The sequence below is a fragment of the Trachymyrmex cornetzi genome, unplaced genomic scaffold, assembly GCF_001594075.2.
Source record: "Trachymyrmex cornetzi isolate Tcor2-1 unplaced genomic scaffold, Tcor1.1 scaffold247, whole genome shotgun sequence".
Taxonomy (NCBI): domain Eukaryota; kingdom Metazoa; phylum Arthropoda; class Insecta; order Hymenoptera; family Formicidae; genus Trachymyrmex; species Trachymyrmex cornetzi.
In genome coordinates, this window is record NW_017297134.1 from 366,819 (window position 1) to 386,835 (window position 20,017).

Below are 20,017 nucleotides of genomic sequence, written 5' to 3' on the forward strand. Positions count from 1 at the left end.
TAGTTCGCTAGAATGAAATGTGTACCTTTAGCGTGAGATCGATGTATCTCCTCGGTAGCGTGCACGCGATAATTTCCAGTATGATCGTGTTCAGGCAAACTGACCACTACCGTAAATGGAGTATCCATTATTCCCGCGTAATCGTATTTCCTCTTTATTCTGCCGACACGTTTCTAAAGCAATCAATCATTTATATTATAAACAATCAATTGAAGTAGTATGAGATCATTTTATAAAAGACTATTGTTTCTATTAATTAACTATTGTTATTGTTATAGATTATTAAAGAATTTTTATTTTTTTTAGAAAAGACCTTTGTTCCTACGTAAACATTTAAAAACATGTTGGATTTAAATCAAAATCCTTTCTAAAGCAAACGAGTGATAAAATAATAGAAATATAAAAAATACAAGCCTTAAAAATATTAGATTATCATTTATTATTTTGATATTGTTTCTCTCCGAATAATAATGAGAATTTTAGAAAAACGTTTTAGTGGCAAATACAAAAATGAAATCCTCGTTAAATAAATTGTGCATTTATGAATATTTATCATTAAAATATCGTGACAATATACTCACCATGTCATCGTAATGATATTTTGTATAAAGCGTCGCGCTACCATTCATCTGATTCACCACATTGTTGCGAAGCTGCGAAAAAATGCAATAAACTCGTACGTAATTATTTGTTACATGTATATGTAACATTTAACGATAGTAGTACTCAAAATTTCAAGAGCGTGTCATTGACGTTCTACGATTTTTATTTCACTTTTTGCCGACTTTTACAGAAATTATTTTTTATTTGTTTTAAATCTGCCAAAGTTTATGGAAAAAATACTTTATTGTTTTTGTTTTATTTATTTACCATAATGATTCCTTCGTCAAATTCTCTGGGGCCCATATCGTGATCCATTAGCTCAACTTCCGCCATATCAACGCTATTATATGCCGGCTTTAAGATACCCTGAAACTATTTTTATAATACATATTATTTTTACTACTTATATTTATTTTTATCTTGTTACACCAAAAACTCAATGTCGCTAATAAAATAGTAAAGATTTTGCAATTTCACGTAACATAAACGTCAAATCGAGACACAAGTGTGCGCGAGCAAAAAAAGTTAAATACGATAATATAATTTAAAAAGCCAAATTACCACTGGTCGAAGATCAGGATGAATCAGGATGAAACCATTGTTAGTCACAATGAAAGCGTAACCGTTGACGCCGAGCTGCTCCCACGAAGATAAAGAGAAAAAGAAGATTGTATTATCATGATTAACATTTGCTATGCTGTCAATTGATGCACTGTGTGCATCATAAAAGCTAATGGATATTAATAGCATTTTCATGTCACTCTTCTTAATAGAGTCGTCATACTCAATGTCCGAAGAGATATTTAATTTTTCGTTCATATCTTATTTATTATTTTAGTATTATATTATTTCATTATGTCGTATGATATTTATTGTGGATTATATTTATGTTTGTAATTCCTCTTTTTAATCCACGTCAACAAAAAAGTACCGAACAAATGATGAAAAGTGAGAGAAATAATCAAAGTGCTGATAAATACTAATTAATTTTAATTTTGACGTTACTAGTATAATATTTTTGGTTTTAATTAATTTAAAAATTAACTCTTGTTTTATTTTATAATTAATTGCCAATATTATAGACAAAATAAAAAAGACGACAAATCTAATGTAGTCTACAAAATTAATTGTCTTGATTGTTATTGCACACATGTCGGACAAATTAAAAGGAAATTGAATACGCGACTTAAAGAACATAAAAATGACTATAAAAAATCTTCAAATAATTTGTTGGTCATATCGCAACATATGTTGGAACTCAATCATATAATGGATTGGGACAATACAATCATTATAGACTTCGAACAAATTTATTATAAAAGATTAGTCTCCGAAATGATATACATTAAAAAGCAAAATATAAGTTTAAACAAGCAGAGTGACACAGAACGGTTTCCAGAGATCTATCTACCAATCATAAGTAAATTTCCCTCTCCTCAATAACCCTCTATTGGTTTCTCTTTCTTTTCCTCATAATAAATAAAGTATTCTGATCTTTCCGCGCAATTTACCACATTTTAGTCAACATTGTTCATGTATACTCATTCCAAGTCTTGTTAACGAAAAAAAGTTCTTTTTTATCATATCATGGTTTTGCTCTCATTGCTATTCAAGGATGCGTTTCACTAATACGTGGTAAGCTTTTAAGAAATTTTAATAATAACAATTTATTGTATTACAAAGTGTAATTATCATATATAAATCACTTTGATTTTTGTTTTTTGGAAAATTCCAACAGTATTTGGGAATCACGTATTCAAACAAGATGTTAGATAAAAATCTCACTTTTAGAAGAATTACCACATAATTTTGACGAAATGTTCTTCGCGTTATTGTATAACACAGCGTATTTCATGTAATTAATGTTAATCCATCTGACGATATGTATATCAAATTTTTCATTGGACCTGAGATTTTATTTAATTGTTTTTATTGTAATAACTTTTTGTATTTGTACTGAAGATGGTCAAATATTGACCGAAACGTCTATATATAATTATATTTTAAATATATGACTATAGCTGAATACATCTAGCGTTGTGGCTGAATGCTCCTTATTGTTGATATTTTTATAGATTTTTATTGTATAGATATTATATTTTAGGTGATAAAATATCCTGAATTAATATTCTCATCTGTAATTTAATTATTTATAATTGATAATGATAAAAAATTTGTCACTATTATAAAATAAAAATATGTAAATAGTAATACAAAAAAAAAATTGCTTACCATATGTGGAATCATCAATTTCTCAATTTCGTCGATTGGTACGTCTGTGCCGGCAACACCGAGTAGATTGGCGATCATTGTCTGCGCAGACAATTATTGATACGTTAATTAGAGAACTTGCATTATATGTCGCATTGCGTGACGCTTCTATTATATCATGACAACGTTATTATGTCGAAATAAATTACGAATTATCATCATCTCAAGTCGCATAACCAGAAGCGTATCTACCTTCTCCAACAACGTTCTATCACAATGAGTTCGTCTACATAAACACGTTTTCATATATCAAAAAATCATATGTGTGAGAAATGATCACCCCTCGCGTGTGTACAATAATGAGTAATACGGTCTTTTGATCATTTTCAATGACAAAAAGTAGGTATAAATAATGACGGTACGTGTACAATATTTTTGAAAAACAAGAACATTAAGTAAGACTTAACTTGTTCGAGTTAGCGTGGTAATTAATTGTCCGTTATATTGCAAATTTTACAGTGAAATAGTTACTGCAAAGTTTTACTGAATAAAATGTTTATTAAAATAATATCTATATTGTAGAATGAGAAGTAGATTGAAAAAATGTGTTCAAATTATAAAATGTCACGTAATATTAAAATTAAAGTATTTTTGTTTTGAAAATGTTTAAAAATGTGCGCGAGAGGGACGAGCAATACGAGTGTAAATTCTTGCGATTAGACGCAGTAACTAGCTCAACTACTGTTTTAATATGTATGTTTGTATGTATGTATGTGTGTGTGCGTGCGTGCGTGCGTGTGTGTGTGTGAGCGCGCGCGCAATGATAGTAATAATAATAATAATAATAACGATACACAATGAAAACTCTATAATAATTAAACAACAAATTCTCTCTATAATTAATTAACAACATCTGACGCAGGCTACCCTAAGTGTTAGTTTAAGTAACAATTAGCTTTGTTCTTTCGAAGTGACGACCTTTCTTTCCTTCTTTTTCTCGTTTAATAGAAAACAATTTAATAGAATATTTTACTTCTATATTTTATTTGATGATGTTATAAAAATAATACAGATTACAGCAACATATGCAACCAAATTTTTTGTTTAGTTTAAATACCCAAGATATGTACATGCATGTAAGATTAATTAAGATAAACTTGAGAGGTCGTCGCTTGAATTAGATCTACGAATGTTTCTGACTAACAAAATCTAGCACTCAATAAATTGCCAAAATTCATGTTATTCATGTACGTGCGTGCCTGCTGTTACTTGTAATAAAAGGAGCAAGTGCTTAGAAAATTATTATCATTATATAAAGGAAATCATTATTTTCATCTTTATAAATCTAATTTCAAAGTTCTCTATAAAAAATTGTTAAAAATGCAATCAATTTTAATTTTATTAACGAAAGTTGTTTTTAAAAATCCATTCACTTGCTCCTTCAGTTAATATTTTTTTCTTTCATTATGTAGATATATAGTAGTCACTGCAGAACGATCTCTACGAATCAATCTTTACGAGGATATTATTTTTCGCCGAACGCAATCCAACAGGCGGGCAGAATTTTGCCTTTTTTTCTACTCGTCTCGACAGGACACAGGGTAGACTAACGTACCTAAACCTACCTAATGATTTTAAATAATTCCAGTAACTAACGTTAGAGATCAACATAAGATACCAGAGAGTCGAATGTAGACCTAAAAGAGATCTATGTGCATCTACGACCTTGTTCCAGCATCATTTACATCGCGATTATATTTTTTATACACTTAATAGCTTAAAGATTTTAATAGATTAAAATGTTTCGTTTCTTAATAGAGACAAAAAAATTAAAATAATTACAATGTTGTTTAAGTAATATGTTTTCAAAGTAAATATTCTTCAAAGTTTAACGAATCTAATGAGTAATAAATTAAGGTCCATAAAACGACAATTAAGACTGATAGCGAAGATGAGGTCGTAGGTCGTCGATTGCACGAAAACGAAAGATAAAGATACAGGATGTACTATATGCATCATAGAATAATTTTGCTTGACTTTTTTGTTTAACTGCCAACCTCTCTTGTTTCAGTCACCCAGTATGCTTCATTCACCAGCACCTGCCTTGTGATGTTCTGTGGACAAAGAGGAACTTAAAACCAAAGCAAGTGCAGCGTGAATATATACCTCAAGGAAATGTGATTCGCGAATTTTGCGACTTTTGTCTCGTTTAACATTTTTGGGTATTAATGAAGAAATCACATTTACACCATTTGAGAGATATTGAGAATTTACGAAAATGTTGCGAAGAACGTGAAGGCATATGAAAGCGCAGACAACAGAAAGAAAAAAGTGAGTGATATTTGATAATGAATGCTGAAGAGAGAACTATCATTTTATTTTAACATAAGGAGATCTTAATTAACCTTTAGGCTGTCCTTTATCGACAACGTACAGGACGCACGACTGTCGTCCTTTTATCGGCCGATTTTGAACGTTATTTGTAAAATAACGGACGAATAAAAATCTTACCGCGTTATCACGTCGATCAAACACCGGCATGCTGACCGAGGTCATTAGCTTGTATTCCTGCAGTTCTTCGGTCTGATCGATCTGATCATACCGCCATTTCTGATTGCTCACATATCGCCGATCCTGTTCCTCTGAGTTGAGAAACTTCTTATTTCTTTGGTAGAGCAAGAAGCGCTTTTTCTGTTCGTCATTTTCGCGCTGCTCCCACAACCAATCGGTCATTTTTGGATCAGTCACGTCGGCATAGACGGGTGTCCAGATAGTAGGATGATCCGTGCGACCTAGTACCAAGGGCCTTGCCATCACCGGTACATACTTCAATACCTAGGAAATTCGAAAAACTTAATAAATCTAATACAATCAATAAGGAGAGCAGGCGACTGAGAGCACTTACTAACGTGGTACTTCGTGCGTAATGATAAAATTCTGTATTCTGAGATCTTACAAATACATTAGTTGATCGGACGTTTCGGCTCCGTTGTAGCCAAATTCAGCGATTTATGTTTTAAAGTTATTATTGGCATCGCTTAAGATGGTTTCAGAAATCTTACAAATACATTAGTTGATCGGAAACAAATTAATGTATTTGTAAAATCTCAGAATACAGAATTTTATCATCACGCATGAAGTACCGCGTTAGTGAATACTCTCAATCACTCGACATTATACTCTCCTTATTGCTATTATTTCGAGAGCCCGAAGTTTTAGTTTATTAAAATCTAATACAAGTCATTATGATGAAATAAGCTAGATTTTCATATTACAATAAAACAGTTTTATTCATTCGAGTACCTTGAAAAGACTTCTCGCCCATAATCTTCCATGTTAAAACTTCTATGATTTGTAAATTTAGCATTACGACTTTCTATTTCAGTTTTAACAGTAATTTTTTTCCAATTATTTTTATCAAATATTAATTCTTTAGAAACTTTTTTTATTTGCCAGATTTGAAGATCTTTTTTTATTTGTTAAACTCGAAAGCAATTTCAATCGACTGACCTCTTCTCTGACTTCCGCCGGTGTACACAAATGTACATAGTACCCTCTATTGGCGCAAGCCATCCACTGCACTTCCCGCACATCTGCAACCTCTCGACCGATTAGATAGGTAAATACTCTAACAGGCATATCGGCCTTCAACGGCTCATCTGGATTATCCTTCCAGTTGTATGCCTCAAAAATATCCTTGTAATTGTATGGTACACCGTCGGTGATTAGCATGATTGCCTGATTGCATCTTGCACCTTCCCGCTCATTGCGGAATGTTTCGAGTAACTCAAAAGCAGTCGTCAAGGCCAGAGAAAAGTTGGCGATCCTCTCTGTATTGAGATTCGAAATGGCTCTTTTCAGCTCGCGTACGTTTGCCAGATTTGCTTGAACCAGGGTGCCATCAAAGCATGATACTACCTGCAAATTCATCAATAGATATCAATTAATACCATTCTACTAATTTAATTTATATTTTTTTTTGTTCTTTTAAATTGATAATTTAATTTTGTCGATTGATTCTTACCTCTTTAGTTTCGTTAGAGAATGTAATGATATTGACGAAGTCATTGTTACCAAGGGTATCAAGGATGTTATTTATAACGTGCTTAGCGATCTCCCGTCGTATACCAGTCATGCTACCGGACGTGTCCATCAGAATAAGAATATCCTTTGGACTGGTGGCCGCTTCAATGTACCAGCTCCTCGTCCTGCAGTCGAATAGATCCACTGACTCTATGTACCAATTCGTGGCAGGGTATTGACGCATGAAACCAGTCGCGCTGCCGAAGTATTGCCAGGACAATGATGGATCATGCTCATAATTATTGATGAAAGTACGATCGAGTTCTTCGGACCACTTAATCGCTCGGATGACATTCGAAGCGCGATCATACACATTCGTGGGTACGTGCACCGCTGACATATTGAGGTTCACGTCACCACCGAAGTGAGGACTATACTCAAGGTTGATACTATTATTCTTCGCGTCGATAAACTCGAAGGATTTCGGCGGGTCCACGTCAGGTGATGACAACGCCGACATTTCAGCCACGTCCATTATTCTCTGAAAGCAAAAACAAAGTTGTCTAATACGCATAAATAACTATAATTTGCAACTACGTTTTAAATAAAATAATAAGTTTAATAATAATAAAGAATTAAATCGATCCAATGTTATTAAGAATTTTAGCGTAAATGAGATGGAATAGAAGAATCGTACTCTGATAGCCGAGATCTTGGACTCCATCATAGTCTTTATGTCCTTAGCAATCTCGTGAACAAGAGCGTTTCCATCACGTGGCGTGATATCCGCCGTTTTGTAGCTGTCTTTGAATTTCTCCACCTTCGTCACGAATTTGCCCAATTGTGACAGCTCGAAGCCCAGTTTGTACGCCCATCCTTTCACTCTGTCAATTAATAGAGTAAAATAATCATCACAAAATAATAATAATTTTCGTAGAGAAATTTGGATAAAAACATTTACTTTATTACTATTTTATTTATAAAAGGTCTGCAGTATTATCATATTATTTTTTGTTCATAGTATTTTTTCATATCGCGGAGTTAATGAAATGGAATAAAAACAGTTTGTTCATAGGGGGGGAGGGGGTAACAAAATTATGTGAATAGTAATTTAATTGGTTGCAACAGCAGTCTAACGAAATGACAGTTATTTCATTTGTAAAAGAAATCGATTCTTCTAAATGCAGTGATGAATCATAATTCTTATCCATAAGAAAACGAAAAAAAAGTTATTCTAATGTTTTGAAAAAAGATAACGCGTTCATATAAATTTGGAAGTACACGTAAATATCCAGTTCATATTTAATAAATTAATTCTCAATAATAATGAGATTGTAACAATTTTCGCGAGACAAATATTTACTAAACAATTAAGCAATTTTCACAAGATTTTTTTTATTTCCGAAAGTACATCTTTTGTGGAACATGCCGTCATTACAACGATTCCAAGAGATACAGTCCTTCACGGTTGACCTAAATATTATTTATCGCTTCATTACTGTATATGAATACGGGTCAATCGAACTTGTGTTATTGCCATAAAACTAAAAAATACTGTATCGCGCAAGAGATTACAGAAACAGAGGTAGACAGATGATTGCCAGGCCACGAGGTACTTACATATTATAGGAAATGCTGTCGCTACGATCGGGTACTTCGGTCAGGATCAGAACGATGATGACAGGTATAAAGCAGGACCTCATAACTTTCCCTGATCACCTGCTGGCCGCCTTGGTCCGCTTTAGGAGGGATTGTTCGTGCGCGAGGACACGGTAAATAAAATTAAGGCTCGCGTTTCACATCAAGAATGACTACGATCGTTCTGCTCGACGTCGATCGTCGCCGTCGTCGTATGCGCACTCACTAACTTAGTGGCGACTCACGCGAGGCCTATAAACGCTTTTCAGGTTTATCGATTTTCCGACCAGGCATGGACTTGCGCATGGAAAACACGAGTAAACGACGCGTGACTACGACAACTGTCGAGTATCAGAATCAATCAGAATTGATTGGATTGTTTATTTTTTGAGTATGTTCGACTGTCAGGAAAGTACGATAACCGTTATAAGGATGCTAATTAAGAAATGAAACTTACTATTGCTAAATTTGTTACTATTTTGGATATGTTCGTTAATAAAAATCGTTCATCAAATTTGGTGCATCGTCGATGTGTACTATTTCGTATATGCATGTCGTTTTTAAGTGTTGTATCATAACGCAAAAAAATTATCTTTTGCCTTTCTTTCCTACTTCGGATATAATATAAGCCACAATAGAATATCTTCTTGAATAAAAGATCTGTGAAAACAATAAAGAAAATTTAGTTTTAAAATATTATTTATTTCTTATTTATATATAAGGCCGGTATTCATAGTTAGTTCTTATATTTAAGATCGTCTAGAATAGTTTTAAGATGTCATAAACCAATCACAGATCCATGTTGAGATATTACTCAAGACAATCTTGTAATAAAAACGGATTATGAATATCGGCTTAAGTGTTATAAAAATTAAGAGATACACTACTATTTCCCGCTAAAATGTTTTCAAAATCGAAATTAATATCTACCTATATTAAAAAAGCAATATTTAATATTTTACATTAAAAAATTATATATATATATATAAGGAGAAATATTTATACTTCTTGTGTTATTTTATTTATTTTTTATTATTTTATTATTTACTGTAAAACAATACAGTTACCATATACCAAGGATGGCTAATTTGCCGTCATACGAAGATATACAGAATCCTAGCAACAGTGATATATAACAGTGACAGAGACACCATCAGTTCAGATGCTCCGCAGCCATAAGTCACATGCTCCAGAGGATGTTCTGTGAAGCAATTCAGCCTGCGCCTTTTTAGAGTGTTCAATGGAATCTTGTGACAGGGTTTGTCGCCCGTGCTATTTGTGTACTCGAGGGGTGAGATGTTGACAGGTGTTACTTCTAATCTTTTGTAGCACGTTGGGTACATACTGTCCACCACAACTAGCAATAGATTAGTATGTGCAACCTGTAAATTAATACAGACGATTATTTTTTTAAAACTATTCAATTGCTGTATTATATTATACGCACGTAATTTATGCAATATAATATCTTTTATATAAAATTGTCATCAATTAATTTAACAGAATAAATATGTTAATAATGTGTGTCTCATCAATTTTTTCATAAACTGAAAAATAAAGAACATAAGAAACTACAAAAGAGCATATCATCAATCATCTTTAAAGAGTATATCAAAAATATTATCAATAAATCAAGAAATAATTTCTTATAAATTTGTTTTAATTTGATTCTATTATTAAAAATTTCGATGCATTCATTACTTCATTCTTTCGTCAATGTTCGTCAATGATTATCATGCTGATCCAATCAATCACTTTACATGCATTATTCTGATACATTGTAAATATGTAAATTGAACAATTATAGTATCAAATTGTGAAATTATTGACAGTACAATGATATGCACAAGTAATCGTTTTTAATTCGCGCGTACTTATTTGTAAATACTTTAATTAACATTATGATTGTTTTAAGATTGTCTTAAAAAGTATGATATTTGTATGATAATTACAGTTTTACACATGCTAAGCCTCTACATTCATTAAAAACTGTTTAAAACCGTATTTATCAAAATTAAGGTAAAATGTTAATAATTGCAAATAAGTCGTAAAATAAGTTTTTAATAGATAAAAATATGTTTGTAATATTTGCTTAGTATGTATAAAAATCATAAAATCTTATCCTCCGTCTCAAGTAAAATAAAAAATATTTACTCTTTGAGCATAAAAAGGCCGCGAACAGTAATCGGAGTGATTGGTGACACCTTTAGCAGCAACGGTCTCGTTCAACATATAGAGTGTTCGCTTTTGATCACAGGGATAGTGATAAAGGAAGGGTTTTGGTGGTGGCGGCGGATCTGGTGCATCCTCATCGAAGTGGACTTTGCCATAAATGCCAGGCAAGTTTACAAACTGGGTCGCGTACCATATCAACCGCAACAGAAACCAGAGCAACAATCTTGCAACATGTTGCAACGGTTCCATTAAGCTGTTGGCAGAGTTATCGATTCGCTGAAACAATTTACGTCTCCGTAAAAAAACACCCTCTTTTTTTAAATAAAAAAAGAATAATAATAGAAAAGCTTTGGGAACAACTCATTCTTCATACTATTTTTTATTCTCTCACCAAATGTAAAATTCTTTATAATTTTTATAATTATTAAAAACTCAACTCTCTCTGTGAAATATATTTAAATATGATCTTTTAATATAATTAATATTTTTAATATAATTATTATTTTTTAATTATACTAAATACTTTTAATATAATTATTATTTTTGTCAATTATCATATTATTCTTTGACATATATTACTTACAGTCTCCTGACACCATGCTTGATAATCATAGATATCGACCGGATTGTAAAGACCCTGTTTGACCATGGATAGCATGACGGCACCCTCCTGAGTGCCCATAAATTGTCCGGTGTCATTATGTGCGTCTGAGATCACTACATAGCCGTTTTGATCTAGCAAATAGCAGTCAATCCAATTGTGGGCACAATTTATTATCGTATTCGTCGTCTGATTGTCTGAGGTCAATGCAATGAACCGCTTGTACAGATCTTTCATCGGCATCTGAAAACCCACTACAGCCGCTGGCGCTTTCTTGCCGCCATCCTTGGGTGACAGGCTCATCGAAGCGGTCACTATCGCGTCCGCGCCTGCTTCCCATGGAACTGCAATGATATTTTGTCTCATATATTATACTACTACTCATTTCAAATATAAATTATGTATAATAATAAGTAATTATATAAACGTTGATTTTAAATCAATCACAGAATGATTATAAAAGATAATTAAAAAAAATATATTTAATAATTATTTCAGGCTCAGCTAAATTAAATCAATCGTGAAATCATGCTTATATGAGCTAACACAAAGTTGTTTAGAGAGTGTGTATGTTTTTTATTAAATTTAGATCCAATCAACAAACGTTTCGATCTATCTTTCGGATCCTCTTCAATGTAACTTAATGCATACAAAATTCTCCTATATACAAATACAAATAAGTTAATCTCTCTTAATGGTAAAAACGTTGTAAAGTATAATGTGATCAGAAAGATGAAATTTTACATTCTTGTATTACACTTTACAACGTTTTTATCATTAAAAGAGATCAATTTATTACGGATAGACAATTTATACAGGAGAATTTTGTATGCGTTACATTATATTAAAGAGAATCCGAAAGATGGATTAAAACATTTATTGATTGGATCTAAATTTAATGAAGAACATACACATAAAAAACCTTGTGTCGGCTCATACAGACATGATTTCACGATTGATTAAAAAAAAAATACACACCATAAATACACAACAGTAATTATAAAAAAATTCTATGTCCTATCCACAATGAATATGATTCTTACCAGATAAAGAAATACTTTCGGAATCTAGTTCACTTTGAAAGATCGCGCCTTTGTACCAAGGCTCATTCACTGCTCGTCTATGAAGATCACCGAAAACAACACTGTTGTCCATATTCGGCAGTTTGCTGGCTTTAAGATGATGCCACCTGGTGAGCCCGCTTTGCGTCGCGATAAATCTTATAAAGATACCGTAGTGATGTGCGAGATCCTGAGCCCTTGGAGGTAAATTCTCCATATAGTCACCGTGGAAGCTGTTGTTCGTCGCCTTGGCATCAAATACAAGCAACTGCATAAGTTCTTTGTTGCAATAGTAGTCATCGTGTTTGAGCGTTTGTCTGCCACAGTTGGGTTGTTCATCAACATCTTCATCTATAGATGAATAAGCCTCATATTGCTCAGACCAGCGCCAACCAGGCTGGCTCATCAGCGCCAAAAAATGACGTAACTCGTCTTCCGGCTTATTGAACTCATGACCTTCCAAATAATGGTAACGACAATATACCCAGCTAGGATGTACGCGCCAATGATCGCCCACAAAATAATCCGACACATTTACATTCATATTCTGATTTCTGCGAATCTCATCGCCGACCTTGAAAAATTAGACATACAATTATTTGAGCACATATTCAATACCGTGAGCATAATTGCGTGCATAATTAATTACTACTTGATACAATTTATGCTGTATGTAATAATTTATTAATTAGTATAATTAATTGTGCATAGAAATATTTTAAATGCGATTGTTTAAAAAAGATAATGAAATTGCTCTGGTGCTGCTTCTACCTTAATCCAGGTAGTTCCATAATTGGGTAAAACAACCGCAAGACCAAATGGAGTACCAGGTAGGGGCGCATAAAAATAGTCACGTTTCTCAAGGTTGACCCGACGATTGTTATCATAATGTAATTTCACGGGAATCCCCATCATGTTACCTCGCTTGTGATTCACCAGCGCTGATCTCAGCTCCAATAATTCGGGACCCGGATTCCTGTGTCCATTTTTAATTAATGAACACTTCAAATAAAAGATAATACTTAATAAAAGAAACGTAACGATTCAAATATAAAATGTTTCATTTTTTAAAATAATTAATTCAATATTTTGTATTTATCTATTTATGGAAAGAAACTATAAAATGACGAAAATGTCGTTGTGTTATGTACCTTGGCTCGCGTCTGTCGTCAAGTATCTCTACCTCCGTGAGATCAATGCTGTTATAGTTCAATTTAAGCCGGCCTTTGTAAACTGGCCGGAGGTCTGGATGTAATATCACATAGCCGTTATTAGATACAATAAAGGCGTAGCCATTCACACCGAGTTTATACGGCAACGTAAGTTTGCGGATGTCATCAATCGGCACGTCTGTACCGGCCACACCGAACAGTGTGTCATTCGCTGCATCTGTCATGTTGTTGCGACTGCTCTTACGATCAAACACAGGTGTGCTCACGGAAGTCAACAGACTGTATTCTTGCCAGGTTGTGGTGTTCAGGGTGGATGAATCTTCCTCAATGTTCTCGTCCTTGTGCAGCTACACAGAGCGATAGCGAAATTGAAAAACAGTTTTCGATAGTAATATATCATCCCCTTTATAATTTTCTTTCGTTAAAAGGAGTGAATACGTCGATAGGTTGGAACAAAAGCAAAGGGCCACGCTATCTAATTCACACTCGGTCACTTCAATACCGAGGTATATAGAGCGTGTCTCGGAACCAAGGGTGCAACCGAAATCCCAAGAGAACTGATTACAGAAACATATTTTTTATCGCGTGTAATATATTCTTAAATCAGAATCTAATTTTAAAAATCTCATCGTTCAGTGATATTTTCAAAGACTCGAGGTCTTTGGTTGTCCGCTTAATCCCGAACATTTTATACAGCAGCTAACACTGGTCTAACAATAGGAAAAAAATAAAAAAGAAACGAATTAAACTAAAATCGATGAAGCCCGCAGCCAACAGGGTACTAAACCTAGCTTGAAGTATTCAATCTGCTAACAATAACTAATTGGCCGAAGACCATTCGCTGTATCAATTAGTCATATCTCAATGCCTAGCGAATAAATTATTTGTGGATGTTCGTCCAGTTCTCCGAATCGACACTTCAACGAACTATATTAATTAATTCCTCTAGGTATTAAGCCTTTAACTTTAAGATTGAGCGAGATATTCAAGAGATTCTCAAATCTAATTCAGAAATCAGTAAAAAGTAATGTTTATTTAATTAAATATGCCATTATTTATTATCTCGCTTGATCTTACATGAATTACCAAACAGAGTGATCGAAGTTGGAAATTATCCACTGATTTAAAACCAATTTTTAAATGTACCTTTTCTAAAAAAAAGAATTTTAGCAAAATTGTGTCTCGTAAGTTTTACTCCCGTTTGGTATTCGAAAGATTAAATACAGGAGCTTGTGCCAAGGGAGATATAGCGTGATATAAATCTACACGGAATGCTTGGAAAGCCTAGGAACAGACAGCGGGGGTGCTTTCTTGATCGTATCTAAACCTGCTGTATGTAGATTGCGTCTTCGTTTATTCGCACGCCCAGCCGTTTTCCTTTAAGATATTTTTCCAGTCGCGACTTTTGTTGCCCGTGCTTCATCACCCACCATAGCCAAGCGGCAAGTGCTGGATTCTGATGGGATTTACGTATGTTTATTTTATTTTCCCTATATATATTTTCACTTTTACAAAACATTAAGACATAGTAAAAAATATAAAAAGACGAAATTCGTAGTAATAAATTACAATTGTATAATTTTAAAAACTAATATATAAATATTATTAAAATTTACAATTAAAAATTGTTTTTCTTCTAAAAATTTTAGATTTTTCGTATCACAAATTATAATATCATCTTTAATTTTCAGACAAATTTTTTTTAAACTGAGCAAATGAGTAATACGTATTTGTTATATACAAATTGTATAATTATACAATTGTATTAGATTTGTATTAAATAATAGAAGTATATAATAATTTCACAATATACTTCTTGTAAATTTATCACCATTTAAAAAACTTTTTTGAATTGCTTACAGAATGACGGGAAAAGATTAGATTAAAATTGGACCTTTTAAAAGTTTTGTTTTTAACATTTCCTACCGTGATGTCAACGTAAGTGTGCGTCCACACGATAGGATGTACCACACTCTGAAGTACCAAAGGACGCGCTACAACTGGAATGTACTTGAGCACTTGTTCGCGCACTTCCTCCTGAGTCTGTATGTGCTTGTAATCGCCACGATTTAGACACGATCTTACCATCCATTGGAGTTCATCCATCTTTGTCGCTTCCTTGCCTATAAGATATGTAAATACTCGCACCGGTACATGAGTACTATTTTCATTCCAATTCCATTTTTTGAATACCTAAAATGAAAGAAATAGAAATCACAATCATACAGTAATGTTCATTCAGAAAAATTTTTATTGTCATTATTTATTTTTAAAACTATTTCATCGATATATTTATTTCTGCAAACGATCTTGGATATTATTTGGATATTGTTGTTACTTCTATTTACACATCCTTGGAAAATTTTTCAGAACAGAAAAGAGTAAAGGCCTTGTAAACGAGAATGGATTAAAATGAATTGGTATTTAAGACAGAGTTGAGCACATTTACGAATAAAAAATAACGAATAAAGAATAAAGTCTTATTCATAAATAAAAAATAATTTTTTATTCGAATATAAATTTATTTTGTGTATCTAAAATAATATTATATTCGAATAACATTTATATTCGTGTATGTGGGAATAATGTATTCGAATTAAAGATATATTCGAATAAAATTTATACAATGTATTCGAATGAATAATATATAATTTAAATAAAATTTATACAATGTATTCGAATGAATAATATATAATTCAACATATATAGATCACATTTAATATGTGTGTATTGTAAAGTATAATGTAGAACAACTTTTTTTATTAAACTTTATTTTACACTAAACGTAGTTCAAAGCGATAAAGAAGCGTGGTGAAACTTATAGCGTATACAATTAGTAACTAACAATGAGTGGATATTATTTAGAACGTGGATCTTTATTTTTATACAGTGACCTCGTGACAGACTCGTGAAAGGCTCGTGTTTTAGGAACAATATAATACAAAATAGAACAATACGAATAACAAATAATACCAATAACGAATAATACCAATAACCATGATACAAGAACAAGGGTATGCTTATGCGCATATAGGTACCACGTGACATTCAACCAACATACGTCACGTTTCGAAGGAGAGAAAGAGAGGGGTTGTGTATACATATAAACTTCTCTCTTTCTCTCTTTTACGAATGTGACGTAAGCTTGTTGAGATGCGCAGTGGGTTTCCACGGGATGAGCATACCCTTGTCTTTATACCATGCCAATAACGAATAATGCCAATAACGAATAATGCCAATAACGAATGATGCAAATAACGAATAATGCAAATGAAGAATAATACGAATAACGAATAAACATCAATAATATAATGGTGAATAATATGAATAATGACTAATATAAATAATAAATAATGCAAATAATAAATAAAATTCTATTTGAATAATATTCTAAATAAAAAATTATTCGAATAGTGCCCAACTCTGATCTAAGAACATAAATTCGTTTCTGTTCATGAAATAGATAGAAAATAAAACGACTTGATAATAAATTTCCTCCCAGTAAATGAGAATGGATTAAAATAGATTAAAATTTTTTGAATGCATACTTTAAATTCATGAAAATGGATTGAAATGAATTGAATGAATTGAAATGGATTGGACCCGAGCTGACACTATAGTTTAATATTCGAAAAAAAAAAAACATTTATATTTAAGGGTTACAAATTTTATTCCTAAGGCATTTATAATAATTATACCTGAAATTAACTACTTCAAATTGATATTAAAAAACGGGAACTTTGGATTATAAATCTTCTGCGTACCCGCTACACCATTTCTTCAATTGATAAGTGTGTTATTTATTGTCTACTTCAATTATAATCAGCTAAACCAGCGTATGAAATTACATAGATATAATAAAGATATCATCATTTAACAGATATAATAAAATATAAACAATTTATATTACTATATAAGACAACCCAGTAAACGAGAATGGATTGAAATGGTTAAAATGGATTCAGATTTTCAGAAATACGGATTCATGAATGTTAAAATGAATCCTTTTCAATACTGAATGCATTTTTATTCATTTATAGGAATGACATGGAGTATATTTCTATGCTTTTCAATCTAAAAATAATATTATAATATTTTATGTGTATCGTGAATACTAGAGGAAAGTCTTTCTTTTAAAATAAAAAAGTTTTTCTTTTAAAATAGGCCATGAATACTATTCAATTCAATATTGTGAGTAGAAAGTTCATTGTTTCATTTAAAAATGCATTATAAATGCTATTTTATCCAGAATTATGAATAAGAAATTTTTCGTTTTAATTTGACTAAGTTAAAAAAAAATTGTACCGTAAAAATATATCATGAATTCTCCTTCATTTAATAGTTAAAAGAAACATAAAAAGAATTACGTAAATTCATGTTTCTACGACTTCACAAAGGCTTTCGATACCATCAATCATGACCTACTTTTAGTCAAACTCAAGTTATGTGGTCTTTCTCATTCTGCTCTCTCACTAATCTGCTCGTTCTTTACAAACTGCACGCAGCAAGTCTTCATGTATATATAATCCTTTTTCTCTTTTCTCCTCTACTCGTGCGGTTATCTCTGGTGTTCTCCAGAGTTCCATTCTTTGACCCTTACTCTTTAATATTTTTGTCTCTAATTTTTCTAATGTTTCTCTGACCTCCGAGCTCTTCATGTATGCAGATGACGTAATTCTTCTCAAATCCTTTCACTCATTCGATGCTTTAGCAACCTGTTCTGCTTTGAATATAGACTTAAGATCTATTGCTGAATGGTCCACTAATAATCCCCTGCATCTAAATCCTTCTAAATTATCTTTGCTGATTGTCGGTTAACATTGTTATCCCGTATTCAGTCCTTCAATATTTCTCTTAATTCTATTCCAATTCCTCACTCCTCCTGTATTAAGATTCTTGGTGTCCATGTTTACTCTTCATCGTCATTCGAGTCACACGTGGTCGTCAAGTGTCGGGCTGCTTATGCTCGTTTACGTCTTCTTTATTCCCTTCGCCATCCTTTCCTGTGTGTGTGTGTGTGTGTGTGTGTGTGTGTGTGCTCTCAAAAACTTCTCACTTCTCAATTACTCGTTATTTCTTTATTTAATTACGCTGATGTCGTCTACGTTCCGGCTCTTAACCAACGTCTGCTAAATCGTGTACAGCGTATCCAAAATTATTGTCTCCGCTTCTCCTATTGCGTCCGTAAATACGACCATATATCTCCGTATTACCAGAGATCTGGCTGGCTTAAGATTAGGCAACGTGTTATTCTCCACCTGTGCTGTCTTGTATTTTCTCCCCTTTACTCCAATACTCCTCTATATCTGCGACTATTAAATGAAGTAGAATTCATGATATATTTTTACGGTACAACTTTTTTTTATTTCAGTTGAATTAAAACGAAAAATTTCTTATTCATAATTCTGAATAAAATAGCATTCATGGTGCATTTTTAAATGAAACAATGGATTTTCTACTCATAATTTTGAATTAACTAGTATTCATTGCCTATTTAAAAAAAAAACTCTTTTTTATATTCAATTGGATTAAAAAGCTGCATTTCCTATTCAGAATTTTAAATTAAGCAGTATTCACAATGCACAGAAATGGCCGATATTATTTTTAAATTCAACTGGATTGAAAAACTGCATTTCCTATTCAGAATTTTAAATTAAGCAGTATTCACGACGTACACAAAATACTATAATATTATTTTTAAATTAAAAAGCATAGAAATATACTCCATGCCATTCCTATAAATAAATAAAAATGCATTCGGAATTGAAAAGGATTCATTTTAACATTCATGAATCCGTATTTTTAAAAATCTGAATATATTTTAATCCATTTCAATCCATTCTCGTTTGCTACGACGAAATGAACTATTCATCATGTTCAATATATCGACGCCTGCTACGAAGAGTAGCACGTTTCATTTGTCCTAGGAAAAACTTCACTTTTGACGTCGTTGCGTTGAAGAACGTTATGTTTCCGTTTTACCCGCGAAAATCAATATATTTGAGTTTTGACTTTCAAAAAGTAACACATTTCATTTTATACCACGAATAATAAGTGTTTAAGCGTTTTGTGACGAAAAGTAGTATGTTTCTTTTTACACCACGAAAATTAATACGTTCCAACGTTTAATGGCCTTTAGCCGCGAAAAGTAACATATTTCACTTTATATCGCGAAAACTAATATGGTTGATAATTTAACTACGAAAAGTAATCTGTTTCACTTTATACCGCGAAAAGTAATATGGTTGTGGATTATTCTTCGAGAATTTCGATGACTGTCAAAGGTTAGAAATAGAAATATTCATACCAGTGATTTTATTTTTGGTTCCAAATAGTAAAGTGAATACGAGGGTCGTCTGAAAAGTTTTGAGCCTCATCATGAAGATCGCGTTACTCGTCAAAGCCATTCTGGTATTATAATCGTGATACTTACGAAAGATATCTGTGACAATTGTGGCCACTTTGGACGTTCAGTTCTTGTTTGACAATCATTTGTGTCGTCATTTTGTAAAAATGGAAAAAATTGAATATCG

General features: G+C 32.4%; 2 protein-coding genes across 7 annotated transcripts in view; both read right to left on the reverse strand.

The window, feature by feature from the left end:
* stj (voltage-dependent calcium channel subunit straightjacket) overlaps positions 1–8,813 on the reverse strand; it is a 32,081-nt gene extending 23,268 nt beyond the window's left edge. For 2 of the 5 annotated variants that reach the window (XM_018507724.1, XM_018507727.1), the window contains exons 1-11: positions 8,458–8,540; positions 7,535–7,721; positions 6,839–7,378; positions 6,325–6,732; positions 5,326–5,649; positions 4,872–4,928; positions 2,836–2,916; positions 1,165–1,239; positions 871–975; positions 582–653; positions 26–173 (exon numbers count right to left, since the gene is read on the reverse strand). In XM_018507724.1, coding sequence (XP_018363226.1) covers positions 26–173; positions 582–653; positions 871–975; positions 1,165–1,239; positions 2,836–2,916; positions 4,872–4,928; positions 5,326–5,649; positions 6,325–6,732; positions 6,839–7,378; positions 7,535–7,721; positions 8,458–8,540 — 2,080 coding nt within the window. Of the gene's footprint in view, positions 1–25; positions 174–581; positions 654–870; positions 976–1,164; positions 1,240–2,835; positions 2,917–4,871; positions 4,929–5,325; positions 5,650–6,324; positions 6,733–6,838; positions 7,379–7,534; positions 7,722–8,457 lie in introns of all 5 variants that reach the window. The other 3 variants (XM_018507726.1, XM_018507729.1, XM_018507728.1) reach the window with 3 other exon arrangements.
* A 125-nt stretch (positions 8,814–8,938) lies between these two features.
* The window catches only part of Ca-Ma2d (Ca[2+] channel Muscle-specific alpha2/delta subunit), a 20,901-nt gene continuing 9,822 nt past the window's right edge, over positions 8,939–20,017 (reverse strand). The window contains exons 6-14 of one of the 2 annotated variants that reach the window (XM_018507749.1): positions 15,411–15,677; positions 14,812–14,940; positions 13,464–13,831; positions 13,084–13,288; positions 12,295–12,886; positions 11,234–11,595; positions 10,630–10,926; positions 9,543–9,857; positions 8,939–9,135 (exon numbers count right to left, since the gene is read on the reverse strand). In XM_018507749.1, coding sequence (XP_018363251.1) covers positions 9,570–9,857; positions 10,630–10,926; positions 11,234–11,595; positions 12,295–12,886; positions 13,084–13,288; positions 13,464–13,831; positions 14,812–14,940; positions 15,411–15,677 — 2,508 coding nt within the window. In that variant the 3' untranslated portion in view covers positions 8,939–9,135; positions 9,543–9,569. The remainder of the gene's footprint in view (positions 9,136–9,542; positions 9,858–10,629; positions 10,927–11,233; positions 11,596–12,294; positions 12,887–13,083; positions 13,289–13,463; positions 13,832–14,811; positions 14,941–15,410; positions 15,678–20,017) is intronic. The other variant, XM_018507750.1, reaches the window with a different exon arrangement.